This window comes from Chelonoidis abingdonii, chromosome 2 (assembly GCF_003597395.2).
Source record: "Chelonoidis abingdonii isolate Lonesome George chromosome 2, CheloAbing_2.0, whole genome shotgun sequence".
Lineage (NCBI taxonomy): Eukaryota > Metazoa > Chordata > Testudines > Testudinidae > Chelonoidis > Chelonoidis abingdonii.
Genome location: NC_133770.1, coordinates 72,402,137 through 72,424,243, shown reverse-complemented (window position 1 = coordinate 72,424,243; position 22,107 = coordinate 72,402,137). Strand labels below are relative to the sequence as shown.

Genomic DNA, 22,107 nt, shown 5'->3' with positions numbered 1-22,107 from the left:
TATAACAGAGTTCCAAAAAAAGAACTAGATACAGTAACTCCTCACTTAACGTTGTAATTATGTTCCTGAAAAATGCGACTTTAAGCAAAATGATGTTAAGCAAATCCAATTTTCCCATAAGAATTAATGTAAAGCGGGGGGATTAGGTTCCAGGGAAATTTTTTTCACCAGATAAAAGACTAATATATACACACACACACAGTGTAAGTTTTAAACAAACAATTTTATACTGGTACACAGTGATGATGATTGTGAAGCTTGGTTGAGGTGGAGAAGTCAGAGGGTGGAATATTTCACAGTGAATGCCTTACTGCTAAATGATGAACTAGCAATTTGCTGAGCCCTCAAAGGTTAACTCTCACACTCTACAAGGCAGTAGGCATGGAGGGAGGGGAGACAGCATCACAGACAGGGACACACACAGTGTGTGTGTGTGATGCACGTTTCCCCTTTAAGTGCTGCCAGCAAGCTCCCTCCATCCTGAGCCCTGTCGTGTGTCCCCCCTGCTTTATGGAAAATGTGGTAAGTGGGGTGCAGGAGCAGGGGAGAGTGGGACACCCTGACATTAGCCCCTCTCTTTCTCCCCCCTCTGCACAGCAAGCAGCAAGGAGTCTCAGGGAGCTGCTCCAAGGCAGAAGGCAAGAGCAGCACTTGGCAGTTGGGGGAGGGACAGCTGAACTGCCGGCAATTGATAGCCTGCTGGGCAGCTGCTGCACAGGGAACTTACGGGGGCGGGGGGCTGCTAATCCACCCTGTTTCCAAGTCCCCACCAGCTAGCTGCAACTGTCTGCTCTTCCTGCATGCAGTGGACACAGCAGGCAGCTGCCAAATGATGTTAGAAGGGAGCATTGCACAACTTTAAACGAGCATGTTCCCTAATTAATCGGCAATGAAACAACGGTAACCAGGATGACTAAGTGAGGCGTTACTGTACATTCATGGAGGATAGGTCCATAGATGGCTATTAGCCAGGATGGGCCGGGATAATGTCCCTAGCCTCTGTTTGCCAGAAGCTGGGAATGGATGACAGGGGATGGATCACTTGATGATTACCTGTAAAAGCAGCAAATAATCTTTTGGCACCTTATAGACTAACAGACGTTTTGGAGCATGAGCTTTCGTGGGTGAATACCCACTTTGTCGGATGCATCGTTGAAAGCTCATGCTCCAAAACATCTGTTAGTCTATAAGGTGCCACAGGATTCTTTGCTGCTTTTACAGATCCAGACTAACACGGCTACCCCTCTGATACTTGATGATTACCTGTTCTGTCTGTTCCCTCTGGGGCACCTGGCATTTGGGCACTGTTGGAAAACAGGATACTGGACTAGTGGACCTTGGGTCTGACCCAGTATGGCCGTTCTTATTGCTGTCTGTAAGCCCGTCGGTTCGGGCCTCGTCCCCCTCAGGTGCGGCGGGGAGCCAGGGCGCCTCCTTCTAGGCAGCGGGACGGGTTCCACGCCGGTCCTGTACTAAAGGGTCAAGCAAATGCGGTCTCTGGGCCCTGGCCCTTAGGCAGGGCGGGGCAACAAACAGTTCAGGCTCAGCTGCTGGTCACAGGGCTGAGCAAACAAAGTCTAAAGGCCCTGGCCCTTAGGCAGGGCAGGCACCGAACAGTTCAGGCTCTGGCCCTTTGGGGCAGGGCAGAGTGGTAGCAAAGTCTAGGGGCCCTGGCCCTTAGGCAGGGCAGGGCGCCAAACAAACTGTAGCACAGCTCAGGGGTTCTGGGTGAAGGGGGAATTCTGCCATCCAGTTACGGGTGGCAGGGGGAACGCAGGCCCACCCACTCCTCTGCGTTCCAGCCCGGGGCCCTGGTAGCAGCAGTCGCCGCTAAGGCGGTCAGTAGGGCTCCGGACCGAAACACACTGACAGAGTGGTCAGTGGGGATCCTGGCCGATACACACGGCCATAGGCTCGGGGCCTTCTGCAGCCTGACTGTCGTCAGCCACCCCCCGGCTACTTCCAACTTCCCCCTCCCCTGGTACCTGTCCTCCGTCGGCGCAGTCCAGTGGGTCCCAGACCATAAGTTCCTCGGAGAACTGGGGGAGAGCAGGCTCTGGCAGCTCCTCCGGCCAACAGGCGCAGGGTAGTTCAGGCTGAGGGTCCTCAGGATACCCGGCACGGGGCAGGTCCGGCCAGCGCTCCTCTGGATACTGGGCCCGAGGTAGGTCCGGCCAGCGCTCCTCTGGATGAAGGGCCAGCCAGCGCTTCTCTGGGTAGTGAGCACAAGGCAAGCTGGGCCAAGTGGAAGCTCAGGCCTCCACATCTGTGCTCTTCAGCATCCTCTGCTCAACTGAGCTCTGGGCCCTGGCTTTTATACTTCCTGTCCCGCCCCTTGACTTCCGGGGGGGGCGGGGGGGGCGGGAACAGGTGGTACTGGCTCCGCCTACGGAGGTGCCTGCTCTGGCTCTTCTCCCTCAGGTGCGACGGGGAGCCAGGGCACCTCCTTATACTGTCAAATGCGAAAATTGTAAAAAACACCAAAAACAAGCACCAAAAAACCTCTCTTACTCTCAGGCATTATTTGTAGCAATAGTAGGAACAACATTTTCAGATGGAAAGTTCTAGTTCAATCAAGCAACTGATAGTGAAACTGAAAGTCACTGTTTTTCAAGAATCTCTTAAAGTCTACTAACTATATTTAGATCTTAATAACAGTGCTAAATCTCATATCTTATAAATATAGCTGTGTCTGTGGTGAGGAATCTATTATCTGAACTCATTTGTAAAACTGATTCAGCTAGACTGGATTTTTTCATAGTGCAGGAGGTCATATAAACCGCTGCTTGCAAGTACATATTCTGAACTATTTTAATCAGTTCTTTGTATTTGCCTTTCCTTAGGTAGAAGATGGGTAGAGAAAAATGCTTGAAAAGGTCCTTTAAGGACAGTCTGGATGATATAAAAGAACGAATGAAAGAGAAAAGAAATCAAAAATGGGCAAAGTTGGGTAAAACAAACCAGGTCTTCCCTATAAAATGCAAAATAGCAAGTAAGATGCTTTAATATTTTGTTTCACATTTTTTCCATAAGCTTGGTTTTTATCATTTCTAATTATTGTTCATTTTCTTACAGCCAACAGTTCGGTGCAACTGAAAAGCTTGCAAGCAAACAACCGAGCCCTAGCTCTAGCTTTGCAAGAGGAAAAAGCCAAAATGAAAGAAGCCCAAGATATCATTCTGCATTTAAAGAAAGAGTATCAGTCTCTGAAGTTTCAGATATTTGTTTTACAAAGAAAACTTAGCTCACAGCAAGTGAGAGAACCTGTTGAGGTATTTTCATTGCAATGACATCTTTCTATTCTAGTAAGAAATAGGTTGAACTTTGAAAGGCTGAATTGTGCCCACTGTGAAGGACTCTAGTTAAAATCAGTTGGAGCCACATTTATTTATTAGATAGAATCTGGCTCCAAAGTGTGTACATCTGTGAAAGGATTTCAAAAATTAAGATCAGGATTTTCAAAAATAGGTGCCTGAAATTAGGCACATAAATCCTTATTTAGGCACCTATATAAATGGCCTGACTTTTTCAGAAGTACTTAGCACCCTGCAACTCCAATTAAAGGTAACCCATCCTTTTGATATTTCTCTCTCCTCTCTTTCCACACTTTGATATGTTGTTTATCACCACCCGTTTATGGTTACTTGGCTAACTTTCAATCCATGAGCTGGTTTTATACATCTAACTCAATTTGAATGAGTTATCAAAAACTATTGTTAAGGTTAAGATTTTGTCTCAGTTATTTTTAGTAAAAGTTATGGACAGGTTGTGGGCAATAAACAAAAATTCATGGATGCCCGTGACCTTCCGTGACTTTTACTAAAAATAACCTGTGGTGGCTGACAGCTCCAGCCACAGCAGCTGGTGGCCATAGCAGGGGCTGAAATGGAAGAAGTCACAGAGGTGAATCTGTGACCCTTGACTAAATTGTATCCTTAGCCATTGTTATTAGAAAACTTGTGACAAAACAGTTCAATTGGAAAACACTGATTCCTTGAACACAAAAGGTTTGCAAATATGGTACAGTTTCAGTGAACTTTCATCAAATCACAGGCAGAGTTCCAATGGAACCCAGCTTAGCGGGATGGGGTCTGTGGCAGTCCTGTCATGTGGAGTGCCCCTGGGTTTCTAGAGGATCCACAGCTCCAGGTCAGCCTTGCCATGCTGACTGTCCACGGGTCATGGACCTAACTACTTCCAGAATCTGTGGCTCCAACGGAACTCCACCAGTGTGAGCTGCCCCATGGTTGGGGACCTCAAGTTTCCAGGGTCCAAAGCTCTAGGGCAGCATGCCATGCCAGGATTTCAAGGCTACCTGTGTTGGAGCTTGGAAGTCCTGGGACTGGCTTCCATGGTCCACAGCTCTGGGACTGCTGTGGCATGTGGACTGCTCTGGCCAGGCAACCCCACCACTTCCAAATTCTCTAGCTGGCCCAGGAATCTGGAAACCCTGGACTTCATGGTAGGGCTGCCCCCAGAGCAGCAGACTCTGGGAGATGTTGACTGAAACTGTTCTTGGTAGTTTTACCAGCAAGGTGAAAACAAGAATCATGTCAATTTCAGGCAGCAGACCTTGGGTTCCAGGAACATAATCTGTTTCAGAACCACCATATGTATTGGTGTTTCTAAAATGAAATATTTTCTTAAATTTCTAGTTTGTGGATATTTCAAAAAAGAAAATTTTGTTCCAAAGAAAACCAGAAAAAAATTTAAAAATTTCTACATTTCTCCCAAACCAGAAATTCACTTTCAGCCAGCTCTAATTGGTATAATGGTTTCAGGTATTTCCTAGCTGTCTAAATATCTTTACTTTTCTGTTTTCCCCCCTACCCTTTTAATACTATTCAACTTCATACATATTTATAAAAGTCTTTTTTACTTAACTTAGCACTGGCATTAATAGAGCAAGTCAGGACATTTTTTCCCCTCTGTGAAAAATTTTTGATTTTGGGTTTTTAGTGAAAATACTGTGAAACTAATTTTTTTGCATGAAAAAAATTTACTCTTCTTCTGCAAGCTGTAACTGATTCTCTGCTGTTTGGTTATTTTCTCTTTTCTTTGTATAGCATAGTACGCATGGTATACTTAAAAAGAGAGAAGTAACCTAACAGTACAAGAGAGAGTGTTACGTTGCTTATTTTGAACGAATTAGAGTGAAATTGTTTGCTCTTCTCCTTCCATTAGACCAGATTGTCGATCTTGAGCAAGATTGTTTCTAAAGTTGCTCAAAACCTACTCGATACAGCGGATCTTCTTGGTCCAGCTCAGGATTTGTGTTCCACTGATCTTGTAAGTCCGGCCTGTATTTTTCTTAGATTTGCATGTCTTTTTGTGCATTGTAGTTTTATGGTTCTTGGATAGGTTTTTTAAAAGTGACTTTGCATAAGTCCCATTAGCTTTCGGGGGACCGGTGTTCCTAAGTCATTTTTGGTGCTTACAAAAATCCCACCCCTTATTATTAATTCAACAGGATGTTAGGTGTTTTTTAGACAGATAAGCTAGACCGTCATTGCCGTGCGGCACTTACAGTGTAATTGTAGATATGAGGCAGAACTTATCATCTACAAACAAAATAATAATTCTTAACTCTTTATCAGCCCTTTTCACTTGTAGATCTCAAAATCTTTTGCAAAGAGAAACAGTGCAGAGGATAAGGTGATATGGAAGTACAGTAAATAAAGATATGTAATTAAGACTGTTATATGCATATTTTAATACATATTCAGTGTGTTTTTCTCCGTTTAGCCCATTTTAAGATAGATTTTGCCAAATACTTAAATCTTACTATCCAAGAGGATATGAACAGCTATTAAAAATGGATGGCAATGTGTTATGACTATTTTTTACAAGTTTATAGAACTACAAACTATTACAATAACATAGCAGTCAAGATCTTACTCCCACATTTTCAATTTGATATTTCTAAAGTTGGTATGTGGAGGGATACTGCACATCTCTTTAGATTCTAGGTTTTTCTAAATCTTCATTCTCAGAAAATTCTCTCTTGTTACGTAAATTTTACACTTTCAGCTAAATTTTCCAAGTGAGATGCAGCATGTATGCTACAAAACCTTGGTTTTATATGTGCATGCATAGATATTAATCTGATTTCCAGTTTCAGAAAAAGTATATAGGCACAGACTATATTCACACTATTTTTTTTTCCCCTCACGGGTGCCTGTCTCCAACTTTAAAAACTTGCCCATCTGAATTCGCATTTTTTAACAGTTTAGTTTCTTTTTTATGACAAATTCTTCCTCACTTTCCCTCCACAAGCATCCTAAAGGCATGATCTGTTTAAAAAAATCTAGTGCCACATTTGGCCCATCATGTTTGTAGCTTTCCTGTTGTCCAAAAGCTGGAAGGAAAGGCATTGAAATCAGTCATCATTTGTTCTAATTACATCTCTACCCCGATATAACACGAATTCGGATATAATGCGGTAAAGCAGCGCTCCGGGGGGAGGGGCAGGGCTGCGCGCTCCAGCGGAGCAAAGCAAGTTTGATATAATGCAGTTTCACCTATAAATGTGGTAAGATTCTTTTGGCTTCTGAGGACAGCGTTATATCAGGGTAGAGGTGTACTTGATTACTAAAATACCATTTAACATTAACCTATTTGTTGTTTAAAAATATACACTTCTAGGCTGACAGCTTGTATAACAAGCTTTAACAAAGGCTGTTTGTAAGAGATGGTACAATATTAAACCAAATTTATAACCAAAAAGAAAATTCTGTCTTAAAAAGAACACAAACATAATTATTTTTTCAGAATTAATTTTGATATTCTAGTGTCTTTTAAATCATGTATCCTAATTTTTTTTAAAGTTCTTATAAAAAAATTAAAGGCTTCTCTGTTTTAAGTCTGAGTTTTTTTCAGCAAGAGAAAAACAGTGAAACTAGTCATCCGCAAGAAGCTGTCAAATGTGCAAAGCAAGGAAACTGAAAATCTATGCTCGCGTCTATCAGTTATAATAATGTGTGTTACATGTAACTATATGTACAACATTTTCATGCAGAAATGTGATTTTTTTCAAGGTCGAGGTGTCCCTTTAACTCATAGGTCTGCTAGAGTTTTGTAACAATCTATATATTACCACTTCATCACAGTATGATTTTTTCTATCTACAGAACAAGAGGATGTGTCTCTCAATTCTTGAAGATGACGACTCCAGTATTTTAAGACAAGCTGGTTCTCTGTAAGTGTTCTTTTTAATGCATTAATTTTTTTCTTTGTAAAGCCTACTATAGTAACTACTTAATCAGCATCCTTCTGTTTGCTCATGAAATAATGATGAGGAATAAGCAGTGATGTTTGACAGAATGTATCTGTACCTTACCGTTAATGTCTGTTTTGAAGCAAAATCTTGGTTTTTGGAGTCTGTTTATATGTTTGGCCAGTGAAAATGTCACTTTTTTGTGGGGATGGGGAGTCTTTCCAGGATGCTCAGTGGATTTTCTCTTCCAAAACCATCTGCCTGAAATTTTCCCATTCCCACCCCCAAAAATCCAGATCTGAGGAAAACTACTCCTGGAACATCTAGAAGCATTTGCTCTACTCAAAACTTAGCTCTTGGGAGAAGGTCTTCTGCTTCTAAATGTACAAAATATCTGTTGTCCCAGGGCATGACATGAGCTCAGAAACTCCACCTGAATCCTTGCAAAGCAACATAATATACTACTAGTAGACCAATTCATAATTACATCTATTATATTTCAACACAGCTCCTTTCTCCTTCATCCACAAAAAAGTTTCAATTTAAAAAATTGTTCAGTAGACAGTGTGCAAAGATGCAGCAGTCAGGTTTTCAAGAGCAATCTGAAATGTTTACAAATAGACTTTAGAATGAAGTTACCCACAGTCCTGTACATATCACCAAGTTAGCACTCCAACTCCAGTCACCACTCTTCCAGAAACATTTTCTAGAGATACAGATACATTTTGCCAGTGTTAGTCATTGTAAAAAACCTAATCACTTTTATAAGTAGATAGATTCTCGTATTGGTAGTAGAATACGATGGTAGAAATGGACTAAAACTTTCAAGTTAAAGAATGTGCAAGAGTTTAATTTAAATTTAAAGACATACCTCCTTGATATAATTCTCAAATGAGAGGGTTGGTGTTTCATACAGAATTGCGGTGGGAAATACTTTTCCAGATTATTACAAAATATCTTTGTAGTAGGAATTAAGGAGAGGAAGCTGCTAAAATAATCAAATAAAATTATCTTAAAATGTATGATTAATACATAAACTCCAACTCTTGTTCCTAGGAGACTTCCTACACATGTTCTTGTTGCAGATGCTAGCCTAGAAGACGAAATGCTTGGAAATGAAATAGAAAATAATACTGATACAAACAATGCATCTTATTCTATGTCAGATTCCTGGCAGACCTTTAAAAATACCACTTCAGTTAAGAAAGGGGCAACAAATACAGGTAACTAAACCTAGGTTTAAACTAGCGATGGTTCGTCCTCCTAAAATTGAAGTAGCAGATGAAAGTAACTTCCAAAAAATTAAGGATTTTGAAAGTGATTCCTTAAATCATCATCTTTCTTTTCCTGCTTCTGATTTTCTCTTGCAAAATTCTGACCCTGATTGGGTACAGTTAAACTGGTATGCTGCTCAGGTCATATACAGTAACTCCTTGCTTAACGTTGTAGTTACGTTCCTGAAAAATGCTACTTTAAGCAAAATGATGTTAAGTGACTCCAATATCCCCATAGAAATTAATGTAAATGGGGTGGGGCTAGGTTCCAGGGAAATGTTTTTTTCACCAGACAAAAGGCATTATATACGTAGAGAGTATAAGTTTTAAACAATTTTGAACAAACAATAATGTACACAGCAGTGATGACTGTGAAGCTTGGTTGAGGTGGTGGAGTAAGAGGGTGGGATATTTCCCAGGGAATGCCTTCCTTCTAAATGATGAACTGGCACTCGGCTGTGCCCTCAAGGGTTAACACGTTGTTGTTAATGTAGTCTCAGACTCTACAAGGCAGCAGGTGAGAAGAAACATAATAGATGCACAGCAGTGGCTGCAAACACTTCCCTGCAGAAACTGAATGTGGTGATGAACCCACACTATCCCACTAGAGCGCACCACTCCCTGTTCTGGATGGTGCATGCACAGCTGCACAGGTACTGACCTTCCAAAGTGCACTGTGTGTGTGAGAGAGTGACAGAGACACACACCCTCTGTATGTGTGTGACAAAGACACGTTGCCCCTTTAAGTACGCTGCCCTTTAAAGTAGATCAGCAAGTTCAGACACAGCAGCAGCTTTCAGCAAGCTCCTTCCATCCTGAGTCCTGTTTTGTATCTCTCCCTGCCCCCACTTCCCCCCTGGTGCTCTGTGGACATGGGGTACGAAAGCGGGAGGAGGGTGACACCCTGACATCAGCACCCCTCTCCTTTCCACTCTGCACAGCAAGCAGAAGGCTCCCTTGAGCAGCTTCAAAGCAGAGGGCAGGAGCAGCACACAGCAGTGGAGGGAGGGACGCCTGAACTGTGGCAATTGATAGCTTGCTGGGCGGGAGTCCAGCCGCACACCTAATTACAGGGAATTTAGGGGAACTGATGTGGGGGGGCTGCTGGCCCACTCTGGTTCTTAGCCCCCATGAGGGCAGGCTGCTCTTCAGGAGAATCCTGCAAGCCATGGACAAAGCAGGTGGCCGAATGACTTATAAGGAAGCGTTGCACAACTTTGAACGAGTCTGTTCTCTAATAGATCAGCAATGTAACAATGAAACAACATTAACCAGGATGACCTTAAGTGAGGAGATACTGTGTATGGCAGGTTGGCAAGGCAGTTTGGCAATTCTAAATAAAGTAACATTAGTTTTCAGTTGTCAACATTTTAAAATTCCTGCAACTAGACAGTAAAAAGCAGCAAATCACCAAAGGATTTTCCAAATCACTTTTTAAAAAAAATTTCTGAGGTGGTGACCATCCCAATTTACAGCGTGTGCCTCCTTGGGAGGGTCTCACCACACATGTTGAAGCAAGGGTTATAACTCTTCTGTATGCACTCTTAACTAGAGCTTTCTCTCTTCCTCCATCACAAAAGCATATGTTAGATCTACACAAATGCAGCATGCTTTCTGAAGATAAGATGGAAAGTAACTACTTACTTAAATACCTTCAGTGTAGGATTCTGACTTCTAAAAATTTTCAGAACTCCCCAACCCTAAAGGTTTTTTCCTGCTCGTACAAGCAGTGATAGCATTTTGGAGTATGAGCCAACCTAGCCAGCAGTAGTGGTTATATATCCTTGGACTTCTAACTATGAACCATTGAATGTTCCAGTCAGTCCATGGTTGGCTTACCCCTGCCCAATCATCAAACATTTGACTAAAAATATTATACTCAAAGGGAGCACCAAGAAATTTAACATGCAGATATAGTACCACTGGAAAAATGAAAGGCCACCAAACTCAGAAGTTCTGTGATAATCTTACAAGATGTTCTGAGAGAAGCAGAATAGCAGGTTAAGTATTTTCCCTTCTTTCAAGATTCCATATGTACAAAATTCTTATTCCTGGAGAGTGTGTAGAATCAGGGATGTCCTAATGTAAAAACCTAGTGATAACTGGTGAAAAGGACCTCAAAATGAAGGTAAATGCCAGGGAAGGATAATTCTTTTAAACAAAAGGAAGGGATCAGAAGGCAGCATCTCTTAAACAACTGGGGTGTTCTGAGACACTAACTTTCACTACCTACTGAACGATTTGAAAGAATAAACTAACTAGGCATACAGGCTAAGGGTCTTTTCGTTAGCACATAAACGTAATTGTTAAAATGCAAACATTAAAAAAACAACCCTGACCTGACAAACAGGCATGAGCTGCTCCAAAAGCCCTCAGGAGGCAAAGTACTGAGTGTAAGCTATTTGTATTTTCCCAGACAAAACTAATTTTTCCTCACATGCTTGGAAAAAACCTCAGTAAGTCCAAGTCCAGCTATGAATTACATTTTTTGAGGCTGTGTTGAAGGGATTACTTTGCTTGTGCTTATATCATGGGTCATAGTTGCCTGCAGAAAATTCTAAGATTGTTCATCTTTGTGTCGGGGATCTCTCTTATCTCAGATGGCTCAGGTTTCGTTGTCTGACCACAAAGAGACAGGCAACGACCAGCAAGAATCCCACTATCAAGTTCTTTATTGTAGCATGCCATACAACAGAGAACTGCCCATCTCACTCCATATAGAACCAGCACCCCTTCACAAATTCAAACGCTTTTTATTAGCTATGCCGTCGCATCATCACTGCACCTTCCCAGCATTTGTTCCCAGCATACAAAACAAAGAACTGTTACTTCTTGATAACTTCATCCTTAGTACAAAAAAGAATACATGTTACTTTAAAAAGACTGTCTGTAAGCATTTTTCTTTCCCAGCCTCTACAAGCATTCTCTTATCTAGCAAGGTCACATAGATGTCTGTGCTGGCCTGTCTACCCCAGCCAGTAAATTAACCAGTAGGCCTTGCTGTGTTATTGCTAAGCTGAACTGGGGTGCTAAGCAGAACTAGGCCAGAACCACACTCATCATTTGTTAAAAGCCTAAAATTGCCAACAAATTAAACACCTCCAGGTCCAACAACATTTAATTTAACACGTGTTATCTTCTTTATTCAGAAGGACAAAGATCTGATTTTCATCTGGACAACCTAGAGGCCAACCTGGAAAATATTCTTTTAGATGAAGAGGATAGGCAAGTTGGTAATATCTTACCAAAAACTGTATCTACTAGGCGTCGCTGTTCAAACAGGAAAATTCATGTGCATAATCTAGACCATTCAGAAAGGGCTTATTTGACCAGAGAATTTTGTAAACAGGATGAAACTAGACTTGAGGGAAATCTAGAGAAAGGTAATATAGAAAATATAGAACCAAATCTTTCTCAATTGAATGAAAACAAGATAAACATGAAGCCAATGTTGGATCAGGCAGATACATTGACTGAATTAAACTGCTCAGTTGCAGAACCTGAACTTAAACAAATTCAGCCTAAAAGCAGAGAAGATTCTCAAACAAGAAGAGAGAAAGGACAAAAAGGAAAATTGGAAGGAAGTAAAAAGACTTCTAGAACAAGATCAAAAAGAGAGAGAAGCCAGGAGGAACAAACTTCCAAAGTGAAACTGGATTTATCAGTTGGCTCCAATAAGGCTTATGATTTTCAATTTGAGGAGAATGTCCATATCACACCTTTCCGACAAAACAAGATGAATGATTGTGACCGTGACGTGGATGAAAGAAAGGATACATCTGAATCCGAAACACACAGCAGTGAAGGAAGTGATTCAGAAGAGAATTCTGATGACAGCCTGTATGTGCCTTACAGGAGTAAATCAAAATACAGGAAGAGTTCACAGTGCAAAAGTGATGGAAGTCTAGTCCATACAAGACCACGCTCTAAAAGATCTGTAGTGTACCAGCAACAGAAAACCAGTAATGAAAAAGAGACTAACAATACTACATCAAATGAAAAATCTATCGGTAAGTGACTTTTTTGGAAAGCATTTTCCAATTTTTTTTTCTATTTAATAGTGGTTTATCATTGTTTTAGTCAATTAAACAAGCTACATTTTTTAAAGCATTTAAAACTATTAAGTTATTGAAATAAATTTCATATGTATTTTTGTAAATGTCAACATTTTTCCCATGGGATAAATTGTAGTTTTAATGTGCACTTTCTTAATTTCCTTTTAAACTGAGTTAATGCATTTCTTGAAAGCACTTAATTTCCCCCAAATCAAATGTATTTGAAGGCATTTTGGGGATTAGGGAAATCAGAAGGCAATTTTTTTTTTTTATAGAAAATTAAGACCATAACAGGATGCCATCAGCTTATAAAAAAAAAAAAAACACGCTACTCTCTTTACCTACTATTGTTAGTATAATAGAGTAATTACAGTATCTTTCAATTACAGGAGAACAGTAGCTCTGGTTTCACTTGAATGTGTATGTTGTTTTTTGTTTAAAAGACAAATGCTGAAATCCACTTGCTTACTTGGATTGTCTTGAAAATTACTCTGCCTCACATGTGTGCAGGGTAGGGTTAGTGGTCCAAATTTGAAGTCATTTGAGCAAGGGGTTCCTGAGATACAGGACTCCCCTCCCCCTTTTTAAAGCATTTTTTAAAGTCACCCTGGTTCTAATATTTTTTGCACACACATAGGGCTCCTCAAACTATGGCTGTAATCATACCCAATCTGAGTTTAGCCACTCAGGATTTCTCTCAGTTATTGCATGGCATGCACTGTCCTTTGGGTGGGTTATTCTGAAGTTATTCAAAGTTAAGCTAGGAATTCTGAACTGGAGTGTGATCAGTGCGAAACAAAGAGAATGAAACATGCATCATGCAGGAAGACTAAACCTTTACCACCAATCAAAAAATGTCCAGACATTATTGTCACAGTAATTGGGTGGCTCAAGAAGACATGCTGTGATCATTGAACCACAGCTATACCCAAGCACTGAGAGCCCTACCCATGGCAGCCTTTAAAGAATGTGGGTTTTGTATGTTACTTGCTCACTGCCTCATTCTACAGGGGATCCTTTTGGAAATTTTGCCATGAGACCAAAATTTCTGTTTTGAGTGATATTTTAAAGTGCCACATGTGGACTGTGATTTTACTTTAGAAGTATTGTCAAGGAAATTAGCATTAATTAAATTGAGGTAATATGAAAGATTACAATAAGCAGTTAGCTTAATGTAATCATCCTGGCCAATGGAACTGAGTGTGATCAAAGGAAAGCAGCTGCAGGATTGCTTGGTAAAGAGGGTCCTGATACACAGCTCCTCTAATATGAACAGCTCATAACATTTCCAGATTATCATAAGATTTTTGGTACAGATCTAGGGAATATGGGGGGTTCTGGAGTAAGGAAGAACATGTTGAAGGGGAAATGGAGTGGGTGTAGGAAGGGAAGGTGGATCAAGAGGAGCGAGGCTGTGGCGTTAAGGGAAGATGGGATAAGTGGGGATGGATGGTAGGGAAGGGGATTAAGAAGTTGGTCTTGGGCTGGAGGGGGAACAAGGGGGATACAAAGGATTATGTTATTGGCGTGTTGTGGCATCTCTCAGGGACAGCAGAGTTAGGGTTATGTTTCAGGGGTGGTATTTACTTTAACTTTGTATTTCCTTGCTTTCAGAATGTAGATGACTTGAGGTTTGGGACAGGCACAAGGCGCTACTAAGCAATCTTGAGTCTGCATTAAGGAAATTTTGGGGCACTGTGACAAAGTTCCTCCTCTACCTTGGTGGGTCCTGTGCTTATTGGGAGATTTGCTCACCTCAGTGATCTTCCCCACAGTCTGGATCAACTCCTGTGTCTGATCAGGAGTTGGGAGGTTTGGAGGGAACCCGGGCCCGCCCTCTATTCTGGGTTCCAGCCCAGGGCCCTATGGATTTTGCAGCTGTCTATCGTGCCTCTTGTAACAGATACACCTTCCTGGGCTACTTCCCCAAGGCCTCCTCCAAACACCTTCTTTATCCTCACCACAGGACCTTCCTCCTGGTGTCTGATAACGCTTGTACTCCTTAGTCCTCCAGCAGCACACCCTCTCACTCTCAGCTCCTTGTGTCTCTTTGCTCCCAGCTCCTCACACGCACTTCCTCTCCTCTGGCTCCTCCCCATCTGACTGGAGAGAGCTCCTTTTTAAACCCAGGTGCCCTGATTAGCCTGCCTTGATTGGCTGCAGGTGTTCTAATCAGCCTGTCTGCCTTAATTGGTTCTAGCAAGTTCCTGACTACTCTAGTGCAGCCCTGCTCTGGTCACTCAGGGAACAGAAAACTACTCACCAGTGACCAGTATATTTGCCCTCTACCAGACTCCTGCACCCCACTGGCCTGGGTCTGTCACATATCCCTCCCCCCTGCTCAACACCAAGGGGTTGGGCAGCTTGGGAAGCCAGACAGTGCACACGTGACAAGCCATCGGCATTGCCGTGACGGCTCCCTGCTCTGTGTTGCACACGGAACTGGAAAGGTTGGAGGGATAAGAACCACCTGGTCACCCTTGTGTTCTTCTCCTTGTTCCGCTGCATCCATTGGAGAGGGGCATGGTCGTCACGAGGACAAATCTGCGCCAGCAAGTAGTAGCGCAATGCTTCCATGGCCCATTTTACGGCAGGCACTCTCCTCTCTCACCACTACTGCATATTTTTGTTCCCTCGGAAGGAGTTTCCTACTGAGGTAGAGAATTGGGTGTTCCTCCTCCCCGACCATCTGTGATAGAACGGCCCCCAACCCTACTTCCGATGCATCTGTCTGCAGGATAAATTCCTTGGTGAAATCAGGGGCTATTAGTACAGGGTTACTGCAGAGGGCAGTCCTTAGGTCTGTGAATGCTTCCTCTGCTGCGTCAGACCATCCTCACCAGATCAGGTCCACGGGCTTTTACTAGGTCTGTCAGGGGGCTTGCCCTTGTGGCAAAGTGGGGGATAAATCGTCAGTAATACCCCACTACACCTAGGAATGCCCGGACTTGTTTTCTTGCGACGTGGTCGGTCGGGCCAATTTTGGATGGCCTCCAACTTGTGTTCACTTGGGGTTTTACCAGACCTTTTCCCACAATGTAGCCAAGATATATTTGGCCTCTGTAAACCCTACAGCGCACTTGGCAGGGTTTGCTGTAAGGCCAGCTCGCCTGAAGGTATCAAGGACTGCCTCCACCTTCTCTAGGTGACTTTCCCAGTCTGGGGTATGAATGACCACATCGTCCAAGTAGGCAGCAGCATAACTGTTATGCGGGCGTAATAGCTTGTCCATGAGGCGCTGGAAAGTAGCTGGGGCCCCATGTAGTCCAAAAGGGAGGACAGTATATTGAAAAAGACCCTCTGGTGTAGAGAACGCAGTCTTTTCCTTTGCGTCTTCCGCAAGGGAATCTGCCAGTACCCCTTTGTCAAGTCTAGGTAGTCAAGTACCGGGCATTACCCAGACGGTCCACTAGCTCATCTATGCGAGGTATGGGTACGCATCAAACTGGGATACTTCATTTAGTCGCCGGAAGTCGTTGCAAAACCTTGTGGTGCCATCAGGTTTGGGCACCAGCACGATTGGGCTGGACCACTGACTGTGGGATTCTTCGATGATCCCCAACTCCAGCATTTTTTTTACTTCTGCTTTTATTTCCTCCTTTTGGCCGCTGGCACCCGATAGGGCCTCATTGTTATTCTGGCCCCAGGGTTCGTGACGATGTGGTGATATGTCTCGGTTGTTCGACCTGGTTTTGTCGAGAACACATCTTGGTTCCGAAGATCATCTCAGACACCTCATTCTTCTGGTCTGGTGTTAAATCAGGAGACACTCTCACCTGTTTGGAAGGCTTGTTTTCCTGGGTTAGGTCTTTTTGGACAGTTATGCATGCCTCTTGTGCATGCCAGGGTTTCAGAAGGTTGATGTGATAAATCTGTTCTTGTTTTCGGCGTCCTGGCTGCCGCACCTTGTAGGTTACTTCCCCCACAGGGTTCAACCACCTCATAGGGCCCCTGCCATTGGGCCAGAAGCTTGCTTTCTGCTGTGGGTACCAACACCATCACCCGATCCCCTGGTTGGAACTGTCGGACTTTTGCCTGGCAATTGTAGTAATAGGTTCTCTGGGCCTCCTGTGCCTTTTCCAAATGTTCCCGTACAATAGGGGTGACACGGGCTATCCGGTCTCGCATCTGTATTACATGTTCTATTATATTTCTCCCTCATTGGGTTCCTCTTCCCAGATCTCTTTGGCGATGTCTAGTATGCCACGGGGGTGATGCCCGTAATAATAACTCGAAGGGGGAAAACCCAGTTGAGGCCTGAGGTACCTCCCGGATAGCGAACATAAGGTAGGGTAGTAGGGTGTCCCAATCCTTCCCGTCCCGACTTACCACCTTCCTTATCATAGCCTTGAGGGTTCGGTTAAACCTTTCTACCAACCCATCAGTCTGCGGATGGTAACTGAAGTTCTCAGGGTATGTATATGGAGCAGCGTACAGAGGTCCTTCATTAGCTTTTGACATAAATGGGGTTCCTTGGTCTGTTAATATCTCCTTTGGTAGCCCCACTCGGGCAAAGATCCCCACCAGCTCTTTGGCTATCGTTTTAGAGGCTGTGTTCCGCAGGGGACAGCTTCTGGGTAGCGAGTAGCATAGTCCAAAACAACAAGTATATATTGGTGGCCCTGAGCTGTCTTCTCCAGGGGTCCCACTAGGTCCATGGCTATTCGCTCAAAGGGGACCTCTATGATGGGAAGAGGTACTAAAGGTGCCCTCAGGTGGGGATGGGGACTGTGCAGCTGACACTCCGGGCAGGATGCACAGTACCTTCGCACTTCTTCATGTACTCCAGGCCAGAAGAATCTAGGACTCGTGCCAGGGTCTTCTCTACCCCCCAAGTGCCCCCCAAAAAGATGACTATGCGCAAGACTTAATACAGCGTTCTGGTGTTTTTGAGGTACTAAGATCTGCTGTACCTTCTGCCCCTGTACTGATGCAACTTGGTATAAGAGATTCTTCTTCATTATGAAGTAGGGTCCTGGTCCCTGTGTTCTCCCTTCCACGGGGACCCCATCTATTTCAGTCACCTCCTTTCTAATGTTGTACCTTGGGTCTTCAGCCTGGTCCCGTCCAAAATTTCCTCTTCTGGGGCTAATCTGCCCAAGATCTAGGGGCCCAGTCTCTGTTGCCTCTGCTGGTTCAGAAGTGTTAGGGTGGGGGTCAGACTGAGGAGCTTCTCCCTCCTGGGTGGCCTCCTTTTCAGCTGCTCGGGTCCGCCTATCTACGAGAGCGACCCTCTGGCTTTGGGCCAGTATTCGTGTTCCCAAGGCCTTAGCTGCCCTCCTTTCCCATTTCAACTTTCTACCATGTCTGAGAATGGAAAATAAATCTGGGGATATTTCAGAGAAGACTGGGAGTTGACAGTCTACTGTGGATGCCTCACTAACTTCAGGATTCCCCTCTTTCTCCAATCCTCCTACTGGGAGTAAGTCTCCAAACCGTGGGAAGTCCCTCCCTATGAGCACTGGGTATGGGAGTTTAGGGACTACACCTGCTGCTACCTCAGTAGTGTTCCCCGAATCTCAATTTTTACTGGGATGGTGGGGTAGTAACCAACTGTGCCATGGACGCATGTTATCCCCATACGCTTAGTCCGCAGCAGCTGACTACACTTCACAAGCTTCCCCAAGACAAGCGTGATAGCACTCCCCGAATTAACCCGTGCTGTGGTCTCTACCCCATTTAGCTTTACTGGTCTGGTGTACATATGTGGGGTTAGTGAGACCCCCACAAGGTGGATTAGGGAGCATGGGTCTGCCCAGTTCCCCAGGTTACACTGCATAGGCTCCTCAGCATTGGGACACTGTGCAGCTATATGTCCCCACTCCCCGCAGGCATAACATCTGTATAGGGCCTTAGGCATTCCCTGGTCTCTTGGTTTGGGCAGTCTAACATCTCGATTCTCTTCTCTCTCAGTGCTCTGACTCTGTGGCTTCTGGTGAGCCTTCAGCCCCTCTTTTTCCACCTGGGCTCTCCTGGTGGCCCCATCACTCGAGCTCTAGGGCTTAGTGCTGCTAGTTTAACCTGGAGTGCCTCTTCCTTAACTGGTCGGGTCAGCTCCCTCCTGTCTTTCGCCTTTCTACCAGTGCAACAACCTCATCATAGGTGGAGGGTTCGTTCTGGCTTACCCAGGTACGAAGGTCTGGCAGTAGTCACCTCATGTATTGGTCAATGACCAGAACCTCTAGTATCTCTTCTGGACTCCGGGACTCCGTTCACAACCACTTTCGTGCGAGATGGATGAGGTCATACAATTGGGACCGCGGGGTTTTATTTTCCTGGTACCTCCACTCGTGATACCGCTGGACCCGCACTGCAGTCATTACCCCGGATCTGGCCAGGATCTCTGCTTTCAGCTGGGAGTAGTCTGCTGCAGCCTCTTCAGGCAGATCATAGTAAGCCTTCTGGGCCTCTCCACACAGGAATGGGGCAAGGATGCCAGACCACTGATCTCGAGGCCAGGCCTCCCGTAGGGCTGTCCTCTCAAAGGCCAGAAGGTATGCCTCTACATTATCCTCCCGCGTCATTTTCTGCAGCCAATGGCTGGCCCGAATGAACTGCATCCTATCATGGCCATGGTTCAGCTCTGTAAGGGTCTTTACCTGGTTTACCAGTTCTTGCAACATACCTTGGTCTTGAGAAGCCTAGTCCATCAGCAGGCGATTAGTCTCTTGCTGTAGCCGCACTGCCTCCTGTTGGGCAGCTGCCTGGACACAGGTAGCCTCCTGCTGTGCTGCCGTAGCTTGTATCAATCCCCGCACTAAGTCTTCCATTGTGGTGAAAAAAAAAACCCTCTGCCTTTTTTTTTTTTTAAATCATCCTCCTGCTGCTGCTGCGCTGTGCACACCAAGATCCCACACCTAACACCAGTTGTGACAAAGTTCCTCCTCTACCTTGGTGGGTCCTGCACTTATTGGCAGATTTGCTCACCTCAGTGATCTCCCCTGCAGTCTGGATCAACTCCTCCTGTGTCTGATCAGGAGTTGGGAGGTTTGGAGGGAACCCAGGCCCACCCTCTACTCCGGGTTCCAGCCCAGGGCACTATGGATTTTGCAGCTGTCTATCGTGCCTCTTGTAACAACTGTGTGACAGCTACATCTTTCTGGGCTACTTCCCCATGGCCTCCTCCAAACACCTTCTTTATCCTCACCACAGGACCTTCCTCCTGGTGTCTGATAACGCTTGTACTCCTTAGTCCTCCAGCAGCACCGCATAAAACAATCTTCTCAGTCCTCAGCTCCTTTGTCTCTTCGCTCCCAGGCTCCCAAGCAGCTCTCTCCTCTGGCTCCATCCCCATCTGAGCTCGGAAGAGAGCTCTTTTAAAACCCAGTCCCTGATTAGCCTCCTTGATTGGCTGGTGTTCTAATCAGCCTAGTCTATAGCCCTTAAATTGGTTCTAAGAAGTTCCTGACTACTCCTAAGTGCAACGCCTGCTTGGTCACACAGAGGAAACACAAAACTACTCACCCACGTGACCAGTAATTTTGCGCTCTACACCAGACCTCCTGCAACCCCTTGGACCCTGGGTCATTGTCATACAATAAAAATATAAATCACAAACCCAGGGAACGAAACAATGTGTACCATAACACATCATAAAAGAATGTGATCAGTAAGGTGAGCTGCTCTGTCAGCAGGAAGAAAAAAAAGCTGTTTTTAGTTAACGGAAAATGGCAACATTTCCAGCACTTGTCGAAGGACATATAAGGAACTATAGAGGGAAGGGGAGAAGATAAAGCAACAAAGAGGGAGAGGAGTCGTTATCTTGCTGTAATAGGCCCACCTACACCAACTACAGCAAGCACATCACAGAGCGGAACTTAGAGAGCGAGCACGCAGTTGACCACAACCAAGATCACTCATCAGTCACTCTCGCGGGCTGGACGTCATGGCTTTCGACAGTGTTTATTAGTTCCTCGATATATATATTTTGTCCATATTTTAAGCGGGTTCGTCATCTAGAGTGGCCCGGGGAGAGCCGAGAGAGGAGTGCGCGCCGAAGCGAGTTATTGATAGTTAAAATATCTGACATCGCTATTAGTTGCTCCCATAATCACACAAAACCACCACGAGCGAAAACGTCTTTACGAGAGACTGTCTGTTTGCCAAATGATACGTGGCCCAGAAAGACGGCATTCGAAGGACTTACACATGAGACATCCGGCAATAACAATATCCAGAAGGATTGGTAAATTAAGATAGGTCATGAGACACCAATTGAACGTGGCCAGAGGGCACTGCTGGCGGCACATGATAGGCCAAGATAACTACAAAAGCGCTTGCGGTAAACACTAATGCTCGTGATCAACTGATACAAAGACTAGGATATAGGCAAACTCCCTAACATGAATGAATTAATATAATACCTGGAATACGAATAACATGTGGACAGAGTTAAACCAGATCTTTTGCCAAGGAAGGTTAAGTGTACTTTGCGTGTGTGTGGTATGATGTTGGAGCTGATGACGGTAATCTATAACTACCCAGATGTTGGGGGCAGCACTGGTACACTAAGTAAGCACAAAGCGACTGGCCTCAGCGATCCTGACCCAAAAAATACTCAGTGGAGTGATGTCATACATCCTCAGGATAGAGTATGTAAGCACCCTTGCACATATAGCGCCACTAAGAAGCGACGGTTTTAGAGTAGGAGGGCCTGCTATGCGCATGGCTACAACTAGGCATTGTAGTGGACCATATGTCACAGTAAACTCCATATCAGCACTTCTTTGCTTCAAGGGCACCTGAGGAGCAAACCTTCTATCTCTCCCTAATAGGGATAGCATGGAATCTCCTTGTATCCATATGAAACCACGTGGATAAACCCACGAATCCCCTAACTGTCACGAAATGTCAGTCTTTTCCAGCCTTTCTACCGCGGACCTGCAGTTCCGCGCACTCATGCTCCACCACAAGTCTTATGAGAGAGTCACCTACCAGCCTCACTATTGATAGTTGAAAGGCACCAGGGGACATCTAGAGATGAGCCATTCCTTCATGAACACCCTACGAACGACGAGATCCTATTACAGTTCTATCTTAATCACCCTTCGGATGGGACTCCTTCACCTGGTGCATTAAAATATTACCACCTCATCAGTAAAGAGACAATTGGCGATGTAGAAAACTTGAACGGAGCGCGCACATCAATCCAGCCATTTGTATCTTGCTCCCATCTTCGCCTACTAAGAACAGGCGTGTCTCCAAGCAGGCTTAACAGGCTGAGCCTCCAACATGGTCACCTAACGATAACCACTCAGGGACAAAACCCTGGGACCCACTCAACCCAGCTACTGTGCGTTCAGAGGTTGTAGCACACTTCTGAACCCATCACCCAACTCCCATAAGTCTTGGAACACCGATATCCCATCCAACAGCAGGTGAACATCACCTAATCAATTCCAGTTCAAACGATAAAAACACCCAACCATCTTTGTAGTATGTACCCACAGAGGGCAACATCACTAAGGTATACTGGCAATATGGAAAGGAAAGATTCAACCCTGGAATGATAAGACCCCATACCCTGCAACAAACATTTAGGCCCATGCGCAGCAAATCACTA

General features: G+C 44.5%; 1 protein-coding gene across 1 annotated transcript in view; it reads left to right on the top strand.

Moving 5' to 3' along the window:
* Positions 1-22,107, top strand: part of SGO1 (shugoshin 1) — a 33,217-nt gene that overhangs the window by 3,902 nt on the left and 7,208 nt on the right. The window contains exons 2-7 of the mRNA XM_032765966.2: positions 2,844-2,992; positions 3,076-3,272; positions 5,185-5,289; positions 7,131-7,198; positions 8,273-8,439; positions 11,643-12,500. Of these exons, the coding sequence (XP_032621857.1) occupies positions 2,851-2,992; positions 3,076-3,272; positions 5,185-5,289; positions 7,131-7,198; positions 8,273-8,439; positions 11,643-12,500 (1,537 nt within the window). The 5' untranslated portion in view covers positions 2,844-2,850. The remainder of the gene's footprint in view (positions 1-2,843; positions 2,993-3,075; positions 3,273-5,184; positions 5,290-7,130; positions 7,199-8,272; positions 8,440-11,642; positions 12,501-22,107) is intronic.